Source organism: Drosophila willistoni, assembly GCF_018902025.1.
Source record: "Drosophila willistoni isolate 14030-0811.24 chromosome 2L unlocalized genomic scaffold, UCI_dwil_1.1 Seg168, whole genome shotgun sequence".
NCBI lineage: Eukaryota > Metazoa > Arthropoda > Insecta > Diptera > Drosophilidae > Drosophila > Drosophila willistoni.
The window spans coordinates 9943184-9961699 of NW_025814047.1; the positions used below are offsets into that span (position 1 = coordinate 9943184).

At 41.8% G+C, this 18516-nt stretch overlaps 1 protein-coding gene across 1 annotated transcript; it reads right to left on the reverse strand.

Moving 5' to 3' along the window:
• Positions 1 to 228: 228 nt before the first annotated feature.
• LOC6652192 (protein Optix) lies at positions 229 to 11092 on the reverse strand. The gene is made up of 4 exons (XM_002074572.4): positions 10058 to 11092; positions 8352 to 8470; positions 8017 to 8266; positions 229 to 1274 (listed from the first exon to the last, which is right to left on the reverse strand). The coding sequence occupies exons 1-4, from the start codon at positions 10348 to 10350 to the stop codon at positions 464 to 466; spliced, it is 1473 nt and encodes a 490-aa protein (XP_002074608.3). The 5' UTR covers positions 10351 to 11092; the 3' UTR covers positions 229 to 463.
• Between the last annotated feature and the right edge of the window lie 7424 nt (positions 11093 to 18516).

An 18516-nucleotide genomic window follows, 5' to 3' on the forward strand; every position in this document is an offset into this window, starting at 1 on the left:
TATATGTATATGTACGTAAACTCTATGATTCGCATACTTAAACTCTATTTACAAATTACGTACACACAAAGAACTTAGAATGAAAACGTTACGAAATTCAGCTCCTCAGATCAGCGATCAATGGGATTCTTATGCATACTCGGTCTGACTTAAATAGCTATCTTTGAAAGGTGTGCGAAGAAGATCGTCTTCCGGATAATGAATTTGGGATAAGTATGTGTTTCTGGTTGCGGTTCGGGAGTATAAGGAGTAGAATCGTTTGCCAAATATCGATTAGGAGTACAAAATAATCGTTATTTTTTAAAAGACGCTCCGGGAATGCGCTTTACTACTGACGACTTAATATTACAATTGAAACAATTTTCATAAGCTGGGCCTTAGTGTAGAATGCGGCAGAGAGGGAAATGGTGATGGATAGTGGGAAGCCGCGTCGAGGGTAATCGGCAACTCAAACCCTTTGATATCATGTGATTTCGGGGGCACTGTGCTTCAGTTCGGGCGATGTAGAGAACGGTCGGTGCAGCAACTGAGCCGCACTGTGATGATGGTAGGCCGAGGTTGTGTTGCTGCTAGACTCATGGCCAGCCGCAGCTGCCACAGCTGCAGCAGCAGCAACTCCTGCAGCAGCCGCAACCGCCACTGCCGATACGGCCGTTGAATTGAGTTTTTCGGGTGAGTTGATCCGCAGCTTGGGAGCCGGCGGCGGTGGAACGCATTCCACGCTGTAGGCGGCCGCGTAGCCAGGATGATGCTGATGCTGGTGCAGATGATGCGTGGGAGGTGGCGGTGGTCCGCCGGTGCTTCCGTTTAGAGCCAACGGCTGCGGCAGCTGCGGATGAGGCCTGATGACAATCGGTTGAATGGGAAACTGCTGGGACATCTCCTTCAAGTTGCTAAAGCTCTGCAGGTAACAGCCGGCATTGAACAAACTGCTTGCAGTCGTATCCAACTTAAAGGGAGGCAGACAACCAGGCGGCAGCGTACCACCTGCAGCTCCACTGTAAGCCGTCGGCAGTTGAATAGGTGTAGGCGAAGGCAGCGAGCTACTTAGGTCCCGCGGCTTGTCATCGTCCACACTTAGACTCTCCTCTCGATCGTTGGCTCCGTTCGAAGTGCTGCCAGGACTGTGCTGTAAATGGAGACTGCTCGGCACAGGCGAGTGTGTGCCTAGGGAAATATCCGAATCCGAACTATCCGAGGGTGTGGGTGAGGCCCCTCCGTCAGCCCGTCGACTGCGACAACCAAGTCCCGAATTGTTTTGGTTGTGCTGAATACTGCAGTGATACAGAAAAAAACGGAAGACAGAATCGTTAGTGCAAATTAAACTTGGTAAATGCCAATACATTGTACTTATTTTCCTTTAGTTCTTATCTAATTAGTTCGAAATGCAAACGAGACAAAGTCAATATAGGAAAGAAAACGGCAAACAATATAATGAATTGAGGGAAATCCCATTATTACAGTTTTACTTTGGCATAGCAAACAAAAAAAAAATCAAAACAAATGTATTTTTTTCAACGAATATACCCATTAAGCGGTGAATGTTTTTATGATTTTTTATTGTCTGACCCATTCCGACATATGTACATATATATTGCTAACATTAAGAAGTATTCGATAGTATCGTAAGGACTAAAGTGCATTTTGCAAAGCAAAAAGAAAAACTGAAACTGCACTTCAATCTACTAATCATAAAGGATTTGCCAAATATATGCTGGATATACATGTATTGACTTATTGTTAGATGGATATAGTCGACGATTGGCCAAATAAGCCACTTGTTCTCATCTTCCCGAAACCTCAAACACCCTTTACCCCAACCCTTCAGGCACGAACAATTGCATTTCTATGCCTTTGAATCATTTAACTGCAGGTTACATAATGTTCCATATGGGTTAATTAGTCAAAGCTCGGCGGTTGCAGTGGCCCATTAGTTGGCTCATTTATCGTCGGCCTCTGAGCCATAAATCTGCCACAACTTTCACACATGCTTAAAGACAAATTGTCTCTGGCCTCGAATAAAACAAAAGACGTGCCGCACCGCATGACTTGACCAGCAGCCGCAGCTGGAGAAGAAGATGACTTGATTAGCTGCCGCCTCATATACATCATCATCTGCATTTGGGACTCCTGCAATGTCATAATTATCAGTTAGGATTCTCTCAACTCGCTGGCATCAATTTGTTGAACCATTAGCATTAATAATGCCGACTCCAATTCGAAGTTGGAGTCGGAGTCGCACTTTGGAGTTGGGGTCGTAGTTGGAGTCCTTTAGCGGCTCGTGGTGTGTGATTAATGATGCCCATGATGTACAAGTGGCAGCGGGAGCTGCAATGCCAAATGGACAACTTAGTTGTGCCAACTCAGTTGGAGCTGCAGTCACATCATTGAAATGTATCAGTGGCTACCTTTTTCCTCGTTCTTTTATCTGCATCATTTTTTGTATTTTTTATCCCACTGCTTTTGCTTTTGCTTTGCGGCATTAAATCGTTTAGATGCCTAATGTGCCAACTTGATGGATCGCTTTTGGGGTATCTGATGAATTGTTAGCGAAAGATCGGGCAGGCATCCCGCTGATGGGATTTTAACACACAATAAAGAAAACCAAAGGGCCTATCGACTGGAAAGATTGGCTTTTCTTTGGTAACTGGAGCCAATCAAACTATAGGGGAGTTTTAGAAAGAGAACGAGTTTGCGGTGGGTCGCTTCAGATGAAATTGTAGCTTTTGCCGGGCAGAAGCAGAAGTCACAAAGGATCCTGGGTTTTAATGGCAACTTGTGTGCTTTTTGCCTGGTAGCCAACTTTGGCACGGGCGAGTCAAGGCCATTTTCCACTTGAATTGAGCAACCGGCACGCTCAGCTTGAGCCAAAAAGAGTAAAGCATATTTGGATACATGAATATGATATATATTTTCCACACAATTGACTAAGCAAAAGCAAAGGGTTTTTCGATTTTTGAATGGAAATTGGATATTGTTTGGCACCTAACCGAAATGACACGTATGTAATTACCCGCTTGGACATCCCCATCCCCGTTCACAGCCATATCCCTGTCCGATACCCACATGCATCTCAGACAGAGGCAGGGAGTTTGCTGAAATTCGAAACCCATTCACGTAGAGACATTGAAATGTTTTTTAATCGGCTCATGTCAGAAGATGAAGATTCTGACTCAGATTTTTGAAATGAAACGAAATTGAACTCAGTCAGGCTGCAAGAACATTGGTAATATGATCTCCAAAAGGTGTGCATACGTGTATAACTCTTTAAATGCATAAATACGGCTTAAAGACCTCGAAAGAACATGGCCGAACAGATTAATATGCAGCTACTATATAAACCCCAATCTTAAGCTGAGATTAAACGATGGGCTTGTTTCAAATTATTGAGACTCTGCATATATCTTACAACTATGTACAGATATTCCTTATTGTAGTCGTAGTAAATGGCAAAGAAATGGTGATTCGACGATTGAATGGTGGGGAAGGATATGTTAAACTATGGAAAAGAACAACAAGGCCAAATCAAGCAACAAAATCCCCTAGAAAACGCTTTTCACCAAATTGTCTCGCATTCAAATTGAATGTTATAAATTGTGTAAATATTTAGACAATCGAAACGACAGACATTGACATAAGGAGCAGTTCCAACAGCAATCCCAAGGGATAACTAGCATGAGCCGAGGGGTAAGGGCATGCGGGGTGGTTAGGCCTACATTTAAGTGCAATCAACGTTTAGGAAAATTTCAAGTTCGCTACCTATTTTGGGAGATCTGTTGACAAACTGGATTTAAATTTGTTAGCATTTGAATACTGTTTTTTCTTTTTTGCCGTTTAAATAATGAACCACCCTGCCATGTGCGAGGGGGAGGGAGTTGGAGTAACTGATAAAGATAGACACTGTGAGATGAGGAGAGGGAGTTACGGCTTTTGCAGAGCTCGTTTCAGTTATGAATGAACAAGGCAACAAGACATTCATATCAACATTCACATCCGGTCGTCATTATCGACGACTTTGACCCTCTTGTTGATTCTTATTAATTTCTTCAATACACTTTCTTTATGGCATTGAAGTGTCCGACATGTCTGCTTTTTCTTTACCCCGTCATCGTCTGTTATCTTCTTCTTCTTATACATATATGTAGCTGCTGCTGATGCTCCAATTTGTATATTTTTCTCACAAGCCACCGAAAACGGTAGTTGTGTTGGGCAAACATCGTCGAGTGCTCGCTCCACCGGCTCCCCATCATATGGGTATGGGTATGGGTATGGGTATGGGTACTTATCCGACCAACTCGAGTGCCTCTGTCCGAACGCGCAGCCAAGTGGGCACTCGGACTCGGATATTGACAATGGATGTGGCTTCTGCCAGACAAGACTAGCTCGAACCTTTCTTCATTAGAATTTCAATCGGATGCCTGGGAAACCATTGAGCAGTTGCTTCTCATTTCTGGCTTCTCAATCCCAATCCTTGTCCTTCTCATCAAACCAACAGCAAGTGTTTTGCGTGTTCTGTTTGTTATTTCTTTGATTGATCATTGACATTTACAACATATTTGTTGTGTTTGCTTTTGTCCAATTCGATTACACTTCTTCTTCTTCTTGAGCTTGACAAATTGCTAGCTCATTTCTCAGCCTCCCTCTCTCACCATCTCACTCCCGATGTCTCCCCCATCTTGTGCACCGACTCCCGCCCACGGTGGTAGTAATTTGGTTTCGCTACCATTCTCTCCAAGTACCATGTGGGTAGAATCTCACCATCTCAGTTGGCTATCAACACGAGCCACGCATGTCAATTTTCGTGTAATTCACGCAATAAAACAATTGACGCCATTTGGTTGCTTTTGTTTTGGATTTGCGTTGAAGAGGCTTCTTTTCATATCGCTGTCGTGGATCATGCAGAGGTAATTGATCAAAATCAAAAAGCACAAAATCGAGCTGTGTTTTTGAGTCATATCTACTCCAATATCAAAGACGAGTTTAAGAATACGTCCTTTGGAAACCAGTTCCGAATGAAAATTCCCCTTTTACAAGATGACGTATTCCAGCAGTCTATTAACCATTAACCCCATGATTACCGACTAACCTAGATATGGCCACAGTTTTAGGGCAAAATCAACTTTAAGATCCGTTCTTAATAATGTTTACGAATACTATTCAATTCATTCGTCAATTAGCTAAGAATAAGGAAGAAAAAACTGTCAATATAACCTTATCGGTTTATTGTAAAAGCGCGCATACAATTTTGCTTTTAAAGACGAAACTTCCATTCTCGATGTCCTCCATGTTTAATATTCGGACCCCGTGGACCACGCTCCTGGTCTAGTCGAACAGGGGAAGGATATTCAAACTTTAGCCAGAGTACATGTATTGTCACATGATTGGATGGGAACTGTATGATATAGTCATCAGATTTGGAACCAATTTACCAGAAAATTTGAATCTTTTGTATCGGTTAATTAACCGCCAACTCCGGTATACCACGCACAAGGTAAAAAAATATTTTAAATTTCGAACAACAAATGTATGTTTATTAAATTCGACTCATGGCATATGCTACGGCCAACTCCGTAAATTTGGTAGGTTGGTAGATATTAATAGGGCTCATCAGTGTGCTGAATTTGGTTTCGATAATCAAAACGTTGAGGAGGCTATCGGTTTTTTTCTAGATTCTGGGGGCGAAAGTAGGCGTGGCAAAAATGTTAAATATCAATAATCTACACGCATACTAAAGAAATCTTCATACCAAAATTGATGGATCTAGCTTTGTTAGTTTTCAAGCAAAACAGGTTTTATTTAATTTTCGGGGGCGGTGGTGGGCGTGGTAAAATTTTCAAAAAAGCAAAATAAGCCACTACACATTTCAAATTTGGTTGTTCTAGAGCTTTGTTAGTTTTCGAGAAAATCAGTTTTATTTAATTTGCGGAGACGTAAGGGGGCGTGGAAAAAATTTGCATCTTGAACACCGTAGGTATTACAGGAGTCTAAATACCAAATTTGGTGATTCTAGCTCTTATAGTCTCCGAAATCTACATGTTCATAAGGACAGACGGATGGTACAATAATATGGGTGCATGGTATAATAATATTTGCAACTCTGTTTTTATGTGCTTAGAAGAGCAGCCAAGCGTGTGAAGTTTACACCAGTTTGACTTGATGTTTTTTATATACATACATATATGTGTATGTATGTATGTATGTATGTACCTATATATGTACGTCTGATGTCTTAATTACTCAATTCGGGTGCGCTTGCCTTTCTCCATCAAGACTGAAGTAGTTGGCCTTTCTAATACACAGAGGAAAAGGAGATGGAGTTGAAGTTGCAGTTGCGTTTTGATTGATTTACCAACTTGCGTAAGCATCTACCTCCAACCCGTGCCCGTTGCCGTTTTTATCTCGATCACCATTTTCGTTTCTGTGTTGATCTTGTTTTGGCTGCGCCTGCCTGAGCTGCCAGTTTCAGACTCAGTCACTTCTCTGCATTTACACCCCATTCTCATTTACCATTCTCCCCTCCCTCTTAACCCCTTGCACAAGTGCAGTAGCAAAAATGTTAACAATTTTTTCAGCGCACAATGCTTGAACAGTCAGCGCCTTGTGTCTTGGTGTTTTGGTATCTTGGGATCTTCAGATCTGGTTAGAATCTGTCTTGTTCCTCTGTCTCACCGACGCGACGTGTCTCTGTACATTTGTCCGTCTGGCGCTGTCGAACTGTCGATGTTGATGTTGCCGTCGTCGTCGTCGTTCAGGCATATGAACGGCTTTTAATTTCATATTTTTTATATGCCCCTTCCCACCATTTCATATATACTTTTGTTCAAATCGCTTTTAGCCTCTCTTCTGGGGCTTAATAACACGATGACTACACGAAACTGAAACTTGACTTGGCCAACGGGCTGAGACGGGGTGGTCAGGGATCTGGTGGTTGGATGGAGTTGTAATGGCTGCGTATCCGTTGGTCCGACTGGCGTTGTAGCTGCTTTACAAGCGAAATAATCGCCATCATTTTAACTAATGACCCGTTCCGAGAGGCTGAATGCGTATTGACAGAGGAAGGGAAAGACAGTTTGAGCAACGACTGGCGCTTTGTGCAGATTCATTCAATTTGAGACCGTGCCGCCTGCTCCTAACTTAATAAACACGGTCGCTACTCTCTCCGATTTTTCTTCGTTTGTCCGTTTTTTTTTTTTTTTTTTTGGAGCTGCCAGAGAAGAGTTCCAAAGAATGCCAAATGTTGTCTCGGCTCCTTCTTGGGTTTCGCTTTGTTTCTTTTTTTCGGTTAGCAGGTAGATGTAGAATCGACTTGAAATATTTGCGCATCTGCAGGAGCAACGAGCACTCGAGTACCGGCTCCGACTTGGCTTTCTGCAGTGTCATTCCACTTAACTTGGCCTGCTCTCAGAGCGAGATCTAAGCGGGATTGGGATTGGGATCGGCATCAGTTTTGGGATCTCCTTCATTTTCACTTCGCGCGAATTGGTCGAGTTTTTATTTTTTGTTTCAAATTTTGCAAGCGGTTGCACCTTTCAAACTGAAGCATGGGGCTGAGTTTACATTGCTGTTGTTGCTGTAACTGTCGCCCCGTCATCGTCATCATGATTATCATCATCATGTTCATCATCATCGACATCATCATCGTTGTCGGCGGCGGTCAGTTTAATGTGGCCAAATGTGACGACCGCAACAACTAGCAGAAATTGAGAACACTTCACTAGTCGCCGATGCCGCCACCGCCAATCGGCACGGATCAATGAAATGGAAATGCCACATGCTCCTGTATGATCCCCTTGCCCTGGCCCTCGAACTCGCAATAGCCCTCAACTTCAATCTCGTCCCAACCCCACTTGCACCGTCACGCTCACCCTTTGCCTTGACATAGTCTGACTGCTCCTTCTTCTACTCCCACTTGGCATATCATTTTACTCAGTTTGCTTGCTGTTTGCTTCACGGCGCTTTGGATCTCAAATTACTTGCCTCATATTGGAAGTTAAAGTTGGTGGAATTGGAACTTACCGATTCTTGGCCGCAGCAGCACGATCTCGTTGCCTGCGATTCTTAAACCAATTGCCCACTTGCGTGGGGTTCAGGCCAGTGGCCTTGGCCAGTTCGCGTTTCTTTGTGGGGTTTGGATAGGGATCCTGTAGGTACCATTCGCGCAATAAACTTCTCGTGCGCTCCTTGAAGCAATGAGTCTTTTGCTCACCATCCCAAATGGTGGGTGGCAACGGAAACTTCTTGCGCACTCGATATTTGTCGACGGGACCTTAACAAATGCGTGAAAGGAACAGAAACAGGAGGATAAGAAATTTAAAGCCCTGACTAAATTATGTAGATGATATCTAACTTACCCAGTGATCGACCGCGCAATTTTTCGGCTTCAATGTAGTGAGCCTCCAGCCACATGGCCTGCAATTTGCCATACGAAGCTTTTGTAAATTTATGATTCTCTATTATTGCATAAAGTTCCCTGGAAGAGAGAAATATTGGGAATAAGTTCCATGAATCAGTTGAGACTTCAACCCCATCAATGGACCACCAGCTCAGCCAGCAACCACCCAGCGCTTGGTTTTGATGTCCTGCTGGGTGTATTTTCATTTTGAAACAATTTCCTAAGCAATTCGATTGTTGTCATCGTCCTAGCTAGGCTTGGGTAACTGGCAATGACAGCTCACCAGCAGCAGCCGAGATCTCACAAACAGTTGGGTACGTCAAATGATTTTAATTGGAAGTCATTTATTTACCAACTCGAAGCAATCAAATCACTCAAATCACTCGAATCACTATTGATTGATTGCACTGCCGATTACATACATACATATGCATGTATGTATGTACATACATATTTGTCTATACCTACATACATACATATATTTATATTGGCGTATTTATGTATGTATATTTCATATCCAACAATCATCGTCTGCTTGTTCTAATAGTTGGCCAATACTTGACATAACCATAAACGATTGTAATATAGCTCATAACTCATAAATCATGCTCGTATATCATCAAGTGTATCGGGTAGACAAATGCTGACTAAACGGACAGTTCAGACTTGTTTTTTTCGACCTGTTTTCACCATTAAAAGCAATGGTAGAAAAAATAGCAATACACTCTGAGAAAAACTTTCAGATAAAATATAAACCATCTGATTACACGTTTACATAGAGAAAGATTTTAAGTTCTGGCTTTGAGAGCTAGATCCAGTTAATATATCTAATCCACTGAGTGGTCTGCAGATCCGTGAAGATAAGCTGTAATCCTAATTAGTGGCAAATTACAAATAAAGCTGATCACAACCACTTCTCAGTAACATTCGAAAGAATACCTTCGTTATTCTTTTTGATTAGAAACCATTGATAACAGTTTACATTTGTGGCAGGTGTAAAAATTATTCATTAAAGATGCATATGTATGTACGTTTCCCATTTAATAAACCATGTGAAATGTGTTTCTTTTGTTAAACCACAGGAGAATATGAGGACAACATGTCCGAATTGAAGGTTTCCAAATGTTTATGTAAGCTGTGTTTATTTTGCTACTAAATAAAAAAAGGTCCATCTAAATGAAAAAGCTAATCCATTGAGTCTTTGGGTTTGGAGCATGCATTCCTTTGCAGACAATGAATTATTTCCGGTTCTGTTGAGATTCAGATTTGGAATATGAAATGTGAGAATTTGAGGGCAAATTTCTCTATTTTTTTTGTTTTTTAGATGGAGACGGAAGCCGAAATGTCAGAGTTGAGCGCTTGTTTTGGCATTGTTCGAGTCGGTGTTTTATTAATCAAGTCTGCTCCATTCTCTAATTAGTAAATTAATGCCTTTGTTTATTCATTTAGGAGATCTCGGGTCCTATTGTGTGCTCATTACGATCCCAACACAAAGCTGATGCAAACTATCAAATAACAAAACGGCGCGTCGTTTCACGAGGTTAATCAGGGCTGAGATCCTTTAGATGCTGTTATTTGAGCTTTTCGTAGAAGTTGTGTGTGTGTGTGCGTCCGATTATGGGTATATTGTATGCAGTTGGGCTTTTAACAATTGAGGAATCCTACCTGAAATTACCAACATGATAGGCGACAACTGCCCTAGCGCGTAGCACCGCCTCACAGTTGAGTATCTCATGCATATTGGGCAGGGCCACTGGCAAGCTCCATAGGAATCGAGCTAGCCGTTCAATATCGCCCGAATCCTCCAGAGTTTTGCACACGATCTCCACTTGAGCCGCCGAGAAGGCCAGAGTGGGTACTGCCAATATTGGGCTGGGTGCTATAATCTGATGGTGTGTGGGCGAGAAGGTCTCTGAGGGCGGCTGCGGCTGTTTGCCCTCCGTCGGTCCAACGGCCATTTTATTCGTTGAATCCACTGTGAACAAATTGGCATACTATTCCGCACCGAAATGAAGCAATTTTTGTTAGTGTCTTGATCACAACAGCAATATAATGTTAGTCACAATTAAAAATCGAATCGAAATCTTTATTGAAAATCACAATCACTGTAGAATGTATGTTTCTTTATCTTCTAATTATCACTGGAATTTAAGTAAATTCTGATTACACCATACTCATTTTTTATTTTTGCACTATTTTATTAGATCACTCGCGAATGGGAGAGTTGGATTTTGTAGGCGTCGTTGGTGGTGGTGTTGGTGGTTACAGGCGACGGCGGAGGAGGACAGGTAAATAACGTACTACTGCCGGTGGTCGGAGCACGAAACCAAATGACTGCCAATGAGCCAGCTCATGAATGCGATACCCGGCAATGGCAATGGCCGACTCCGAGTCTGACTATGAAATTGCAACTGCGCTGTGATTGTGATCCAAATCCGCTTTGTAGACGCCACTGGGCGTACTATGATCCATCCAGCCGACGAACGACCAACCCAAAACGCAAACGAACAAACGAACGACAAAAATACGCCAAATAATGGTCTTGTAACTGAGATGGCCTACTACGCGAATGCGAAGGCGATACCGACAGCAACAGCGACAGCGACGGCCGATGGCTGGCAATGGGAATGGCAACAGCAACGGCAACGGCAACGGCAACGGCGCACAACAATGACGCGCCACAGATACAGATACTCTGGCAGCTAGCTCAAGATACAGCTAGCAGCTATGCCACTTCTGCCAGCTGCAGATACATTTACAGATACAGAAACGAGTTGTCAGCCACCAATACCAATACGTTTGCCTACGTATACAAATACCAATACCAACAACTACTACAACTACCAGTTGGCTACCGAGGCGCGGCTGTGCAATGCTCTGAGAGAGATACGGATACGATACTGAAACAGAAACACCACCAAACCTACCCAAAGCCATAGCTGCCGACATCGCTGAGTGGCCATGTGTCTGAATGGCTTCTCTTTCGCACTCACTTGGGCACCCATTCAGTTTTTTCTCTCTCGCTTGTTCTCCCTTTCACACTGTCTGTAGCACTCTTGCTGTCCCTTTCTTCCTTACCACTCTCTCTATCTCTCTCTCTCTCTCTCTCTCTCCCTCTTCCTCTCTCATACTTGGTATTGTAGTGCATAATATAGCCTCGGCATCTTTTAAATGAACTGTATATAAGCCCTACACAAACACTCATGACATACACACATAGTCACCCACACACAGATGCAGGCGGCGGTTCGCATACAGTTGCAATCGCAACAACAAACAGCGGGTTAGGGTTGGAAGTTGGCAACGTGATGAGGCTGAATAAGAGAGTCCGCGGTGTTGCGAGGGAAGCTGAGACGTAAGTAACGGCAACTGTCTGATATTGATAAAGGAATCAAATAAAAATCCAAGTTAAACTCTTACAGTGGTTTCGGATCTTCGGTGAAAAGACAGCATGTGCCTTAGCTGTCTTAAATCAAAGACTGCGATTAATACCATGCTCTAATAGGGTCAAATAGTACATATATTAATGTGTTTGCAACTGTAGTGGTTAATATATACATATGTATAACTATATATACACATATTATAGTTCAGGTTGTTTTTTTAAAACACGTCTGTCTGCTTATTAGTGTATGTACATTAAGCAGACTAAATAGTTATAGTACGCCATACTATATATGTAGATACAGATATATCCTGTAAGGTATCAGCAATTTATGCCCATAATAGTTTTATTCGGTCTGACCGCTTCCACTTTACTATTGAATGCTATTAACGATCAAATTTGCCTAACTATTGGCAATTTTTCAAGCTTTGCACTATCTGTTGACCCACTGTAACTACAACATATTGGTGAAGTGTAGCAATATGTGTGAACCATGTGGTCTTGCAACGCCTGCCCCAGGTCTCTTGTATTTGATCAACCCTCTACAAAATACACGTTTCCATTTTGGCACAAGCGGAAAAAATATGTGTGCGTTTTTTGTGAATACATATACATATATACATACATGTAATATTTGTTTTTAGCCATATATGTACGAGATTTTGGATTTTAGTCGGACAGGACAAAGGCAAGAATTGGAAGGCCTTGTGGATGGATGAACATGGATGGGAGAACACGCTAATGTATCGTTGGCTCTTTGTCCGGAGTGTTAACAGATTAGTTGTTTACATGCCACAAGTAAATGAGTTTTCCAAAATTGCCCAACCCGACCGCGTCGCCCCACACACCGTGTCACCCGACCACATAATATGCATGTGTGTGTGTGTGTGTGTCTGTGGACATTTGCGCCATTGCCGCATCTCTAGTTGGCTCTGGTTTGCAAGCGGTGTCATGTGCCTCTCTATTGGATTGGGGTGCCGCTTGTTATATCTGAACGATGACTTTTTGAATAGTTGACTGAGCATTTAGGATAATGGTATTAAACAAACGGCTACTGATTGCAGGCATGTCTGATTGGATGGGAACACGCAGATTCATAGTATAAGCGGAAATCTCTTTGATGCTCTCTCCTGTTTTATCGATCACCACCAAAAGTGAACCTCCGAATTGAAGACGTGTCTACGATAATTTGAAGCCGAGCAACTTGATGGTAAAATCCGTTTATTTTTCTTTAGCACCGTTTTCGAGATATTGGCGAAAAGCTTGTTTTATAGACACATTATTCAAACATTCCTATGTATATATCTCGTGAACTCTATTGGCCAGTCACATACACACATACATAAATGTATGTACACACAAATGTATGTATAATGTACATTGTAGATAAACCGAAATTTTACACTTTACTATTTACTCGAAGTATCCTTTCGAAGAGCTTTTTTTATACCCTTGCAGAGGATATTATAAAATTTGTCAGATGTTTGTCACGCATAGAAGGGGACGTTTCCGATCCGATAAAGTATATATAAATACTACCAAGGATTGCAGGGTATATAACCTTACAATTAGTTAGCTTTTTTGATATTTTAATACCCTTGCTAAATTTGTACATTAATTTTGGTCAGAAGTGTGCAACGCATAGAACGAAGCATCTCCGACCATATAAAGTATGTGTATGTATATGTTCTTGATCAGCATGACGAGAAGAGTTCAAATCGCCATCTTCGTCAGTCCGTCTGGATTGACCCGAACTCCTCCTAGGCCGAAAGAACTACAGAGCTGAAATCTTAGATTAAAGTTGAAAAATAATGCATTAGGTAGTGGTATCCAAAAATTAACCTCCATCTAATTTCACCAATTATTTATAGTGGAAGTTTCTTTTCGATGCTATAGAGCTAGCTACATATATGCTACATACTTTTTAATCTTATACACAACGTTGAGCATCGGCCACCCACTCGGTCTCTTTCCATCTCAGAGGTGGGAGTATTTCGCTTTTCATTTCATCTTCTTCAATTGCTTAACGAACCTCACAATTTTGGGTATATAATGTCATATTGTTGGCTAATTCCGCTTGCGGGTCTAATCAAAATGTTCAACTGTCGAAGTGGAACGAACCCATAACTTAAAGTCGATGCTGAAAAGTCGAACTGTGTCACTGGCCCAATCAAATCATACGCCCAGTGGTCCAACAAATGACAAAGTCCCAACCACCCTTCTTGGCATCAACTGCTCAAATATTCATTCCATATCAGCCGAAGCAACGATTCGTCTGACAGATGCACAGAGAGCCCTCTAAAATGTAATTAGGCCAAATACCAGATACCGTTATACATAATGCATCAAAGCTAAAATCCATTTTTCAGAAAACAATTAAAAGGCAATTAAAAGCAATTTTTACACATTCTGTATACAAAAATGATTGCGATGGGTTAACTTTGAAGGGTTTCATTACTCCAAAGACTACGGCACATGGGAGGGGGCGGGGCTGGCGGAGTAGTAAATTCAGCTAAAGGAGATGGAAACCAATAAACAAGAGAAACAAAGACAACAGACGAAACGTAGCTAACCGTTTTAACAAACTCACATCCCAGGAAGGAAGGGGGATTCCATTGCCTTTAGGCAAGAAAGTAAATTTTGTATATGGTCTATGGTCTAGAGTCTATATATGAAATATAATTTAAATGTTTTTGTTCTTTTTTATTATTTCTCTTTTTTTGGAAGATTGTGGTTACTTGCCCCCCTGCCTGTATGGTAAGGGAACACTCGGAACTTTTGTTGTCGACTGCGACTCAATTTATTTAAGATAATTTAATCTGATTTCATGTACCTGAATATTTATAAAAGGACGAGGGTTGCTGGTCTTTCGCCTGGACTTTGTCAACCATGTTGGCAATGCAATAAACTTACGAGAATTGTACACACACACACACACACACACATACACACAATCATGTGTGTATAAATGTGTATATTTATGTCGAATTTTATAGAACAACTTCAACACCTAAATGTCAATCATTGGATTTTTGGTCGTTTGGCTCTTTCTCATCTCAATTTAAGCTGACCCCAATTTTGTGTGGAATGGGGAAACGAAATTGAATTTAAACGTTATACAAATGGATTTTCTTGGCTTGAGGTTACTGAGGATACGTTTTCTCCACCCGAAAATTTTTACCTTTTTCTTGGGACAAACAACAGTTCGTTAACCCATAAAAATTGCTTATGAAATATCAAAAGATATTTATCCAAAAAAGAACTGTCTGTGTAATTAAAAAGTTGTCGCTGCAAATATTTAATATTTTAATTTATACGAAATTCAATAAATCGAAAAAACGCACTGATTGAGAGGATGAAGAGGACTGAAAAGACCTACACAGTGAATGGCCGCTGACTACGACGATGATGATAATAATAATGATTCAAGATCGGCGCTGTCCCATGGTATTCGCTTAATTTACATCGTTCCTTGCCGTCGTCCCCGCCAGACGCGCCGGCGTTTGGTCGAAACGAAAGACCCATTCTACGGGCTCTGGTGGCGATTGGTCTGCATTCCATAGTCATAAGGCCCGGTCGTATAAAGCTGGCGGCGGCCTCCAAGAAAAATATCTTCGTGCATTACTTCGCAAAGGAATTTGAACAATTTACGGCAAATGTATTGAGCTGAATTTGATAATTATGATGAGGGCAGCCAAAGGACGAAGCAGATAGAGTCCGAAACAGAATCGGCAAAACAATATGGAGACACACACAAGCCAGTTCGAGAACCACACTGCATTTCGCCTGAGTTTACGTCGGTTCCACCTAATGAACATGTCAGTAAGAAGGAAATGTCAGACGCAGAGTAGCGGAGCGGCTCAGTGTCATCTGCTTGCCCAAGCCATCACCATCAGCACCAACAGCATCAGTGCGTCAAGAGCTGGACCACATCGACCGGCTACTGTGCATTTAAAGGTACGCATATTAATCATTTTGCGAGTTGACTCCCATTCGAGCGGTACACTAAACAAAAATGATGTGCAAATCTTGAAACGAATCTTTTTGTTTAGTTGGTATCATCAAAAGACATCAGAAAATCATTCTCACCATCCTTCAAATGGTCAAAGTAGACCTTTAACCCTACTTGGCAGCCCATTTAATAAATTCACCGATTTTTCCAAGTGTATCGATCAACAACTGAGCATCATCACACAACTTGACATCCTCGTTCTCGCCGGCATCCTCATCGCCAGCGTTCGCCCATGATCAAGTGATACGCAGCACGGAACATGCGTGAAATCTTCTTTAGACCAAGACGACACTGCCCGATGGTAAGATTAAACTGTCTGTGCGTGTGTATATGCCTCTCCAGTGCTGGCTTTTTGTGCGACACTTAGGCTGTCATGCCACTTTTGATATTACCACGCAAAAAGTGTGAAATTGTCGGACTACTGCAGTCGCAGGAACAGCAACAGCAACAGCAACAGGCAACACCGGAATGGGAGCTCCGATATGGTTTGTGTTATTGGTTACCTGTAGCTTTAATTAAGTCATTAACACCACGGACTGCCAGTTGCCACTTGGGAGGACCCGTCAGTTTATGGCTGAAAATCGAACTTAGCCATTTTTGGTCAAAATTATCTTCCTCCCTTCGGAAGAGTTCATACTGTCCATCCATATTTTTATCAATTACCTAACTGAATTTGTTATACCAAAGATGACAGTGGCTTGTCGAGATCTGCCACGCAGAGATCCCACGGTTAACCGTAAATGATAATGAGGAGTGTAGTATGAGAACTATGCGAACTTCATTTTGCCTCTTAGGTTTGCATAACAAGCGCTAACTGGATAATTACTTGTAGGGGGATATCTTTTCCGACGGTCTTAATCGGTGCTAAAAAGCCAACATTATACAATGCATACTTGAGTTAATTACACCATGCTAATGTAGTCAATGGAAGGCGAAATACTCAGCCCTAACGATCACCTCAATTTGAATTGTCGATCATTATAAAACTGAATGGAGTTTGCGTGTGTGGAACAACGCCTAAAATATACCCTGTTTCCAGATGATGCAACGAACAAACAGGCGGACGGACAGGCTAATAAAAAGACTTGCTTTATTCCTAAGTGCAGGTGTAAGGTGCAAATAATGAAATATGCGAAAATCGTTCATGAAATCAAAAAGCCGACCGAGTAACCGACCTGTTACACCTGTTGAATACAAAATAAAATATGTACTCTGTGCCCTCACACAGCTGAAATCATTCAACAACATTCTGATCAAGGGTATTAAAAGAGAGCCGATAATCTTTTTTTGTTGCTGGCTGTTTGAGTCTTGGCTGGAAGTAGTAGGGGAGTCAATTAATGAACGACTCCCCTGTCTGCATGTGCCGCTTCCCCTGCTTTCTCTAAAGAGCTGTACAAAAGTCGCGCCAAGCAGCGCGTCAAATGCGCAATGAGCTTAATTCGTTGCGCTGCTCAGACCTCACCCTCTCTCTGGCAATTGGCCTTTGGGTTGCCTTTGTTTTAATATTTGTAATATGTTCGTTCCCCTTCCATTTTAAACGGAGTGAAGATTTCTGCTTAATTGAACGTAGACCGCTTTGTTGACATCACTGAATGGTTTATGTTTTTTATACTTACTTATATTTCGGTTGCCTTTTTTATATAAATTGTAGTAACGCCTACCCAGCGGCATGTTTTCACTTGGTGCTTCCTTTTGTTTTTTTTTTTTTTTGGCAAGAGGGAGTGTCGTCTATTGTTCTTGTCCATAGGTCATTAAGTGTGGACTGGTGGGGGTGGGACAGAGTGGAGAGGGCTATTAATTAGATAAATATCTTGAGGAATTGCCCACTGAGGAATTCAAATAGTGGCGTAATTAGATTTGGCTTTCACAACATTTACGTTTCAACTTGGTAGTGTGGAATGAAAGTGGCAATGGATGTAGAAGTGGCCAGGTCATTTGGCGGTTGCGACTCAAATAACTAAAGCAATTAATCACCCAGCTCGAGTCGAACTGAGGCTCAGTCCCGGCCAACCATGTGTAAAACGCCGCCCTGCGGTTTGCGACAATTTATGAGGTGATAATTATTCATCGCCAGACTCACAGGGCTGTCATAATATTGTAATTAACATTACATCGGCCCGGGCCGAAAGAAAAGAAATGCAATTTAAACGGTTCGCAATTGCATTGCGGCTATGGCAAACGGCCCAAACTTTCTCTTCCTCTCATTCTTCCCGCTATGTCCTTACCAAGTTGGTTTCCTTATTGACTGTCGGCTATGTAGGCGGAAATGAGCCCAGGCAGCGAGTCAAATCGATCGATAACATCGTAGGCAAATCCTCAACCTAATCACTAACAAGGAAATGATGGAACCACCAGAAACAAAAAAAAAAGCAGAAGCAGTAAAATGAAACTTGGCTAAAAGCAGAAAGCAAATCAAATCAAATCATCTCTCCTCGATGCAATTTGAAACCAGGCAACAAAAAACCTTTCATTGGACACCACAAGGTCTTGCCAAGAAGATTAGGCTAAAGCCAAATGAATTATGTCTACGACCGAATAAGTAAAGGGAAATTTTATTTCACGATTGAAATCTTGGAGGCGTAAAACCATTCCAATTGTTCTACTGAAGAGTTAAAAATTGAATTGAAAGATTTGCATTGAACAACAAGAAGAAAAGAAAAATATTTCAAAATGTTGATTAGTTATAAAAATATGCAATTAATCTTCAATTTCCAAAAGAAAATCATT

Bases quoted from the DNA above. Each gene is read 5' to 3' on its own strand.
- LOC6652192 (XM_002074572.4), bottom strand. From the start codon at position 10,350: ATGGCCGTTGGACCGACGGAGGGCAAACAGCCGCAGCCGCCCTCAGAG. The intron at 8,267-8,351 runs GTAAGTTAGATA...GCATTTGTTAAG, and splicing joins ATTGCGCGGTCGATCACTGG to GTCCCGTCGACAAATATCGA. The intron at 1,275-8,016 runs GTAAGTTCCAAT...GTATCACTGCAG, and splicing joins GCTGCTGCGGCCAAGAATCG to TATTCAGCACAACCAAAACA.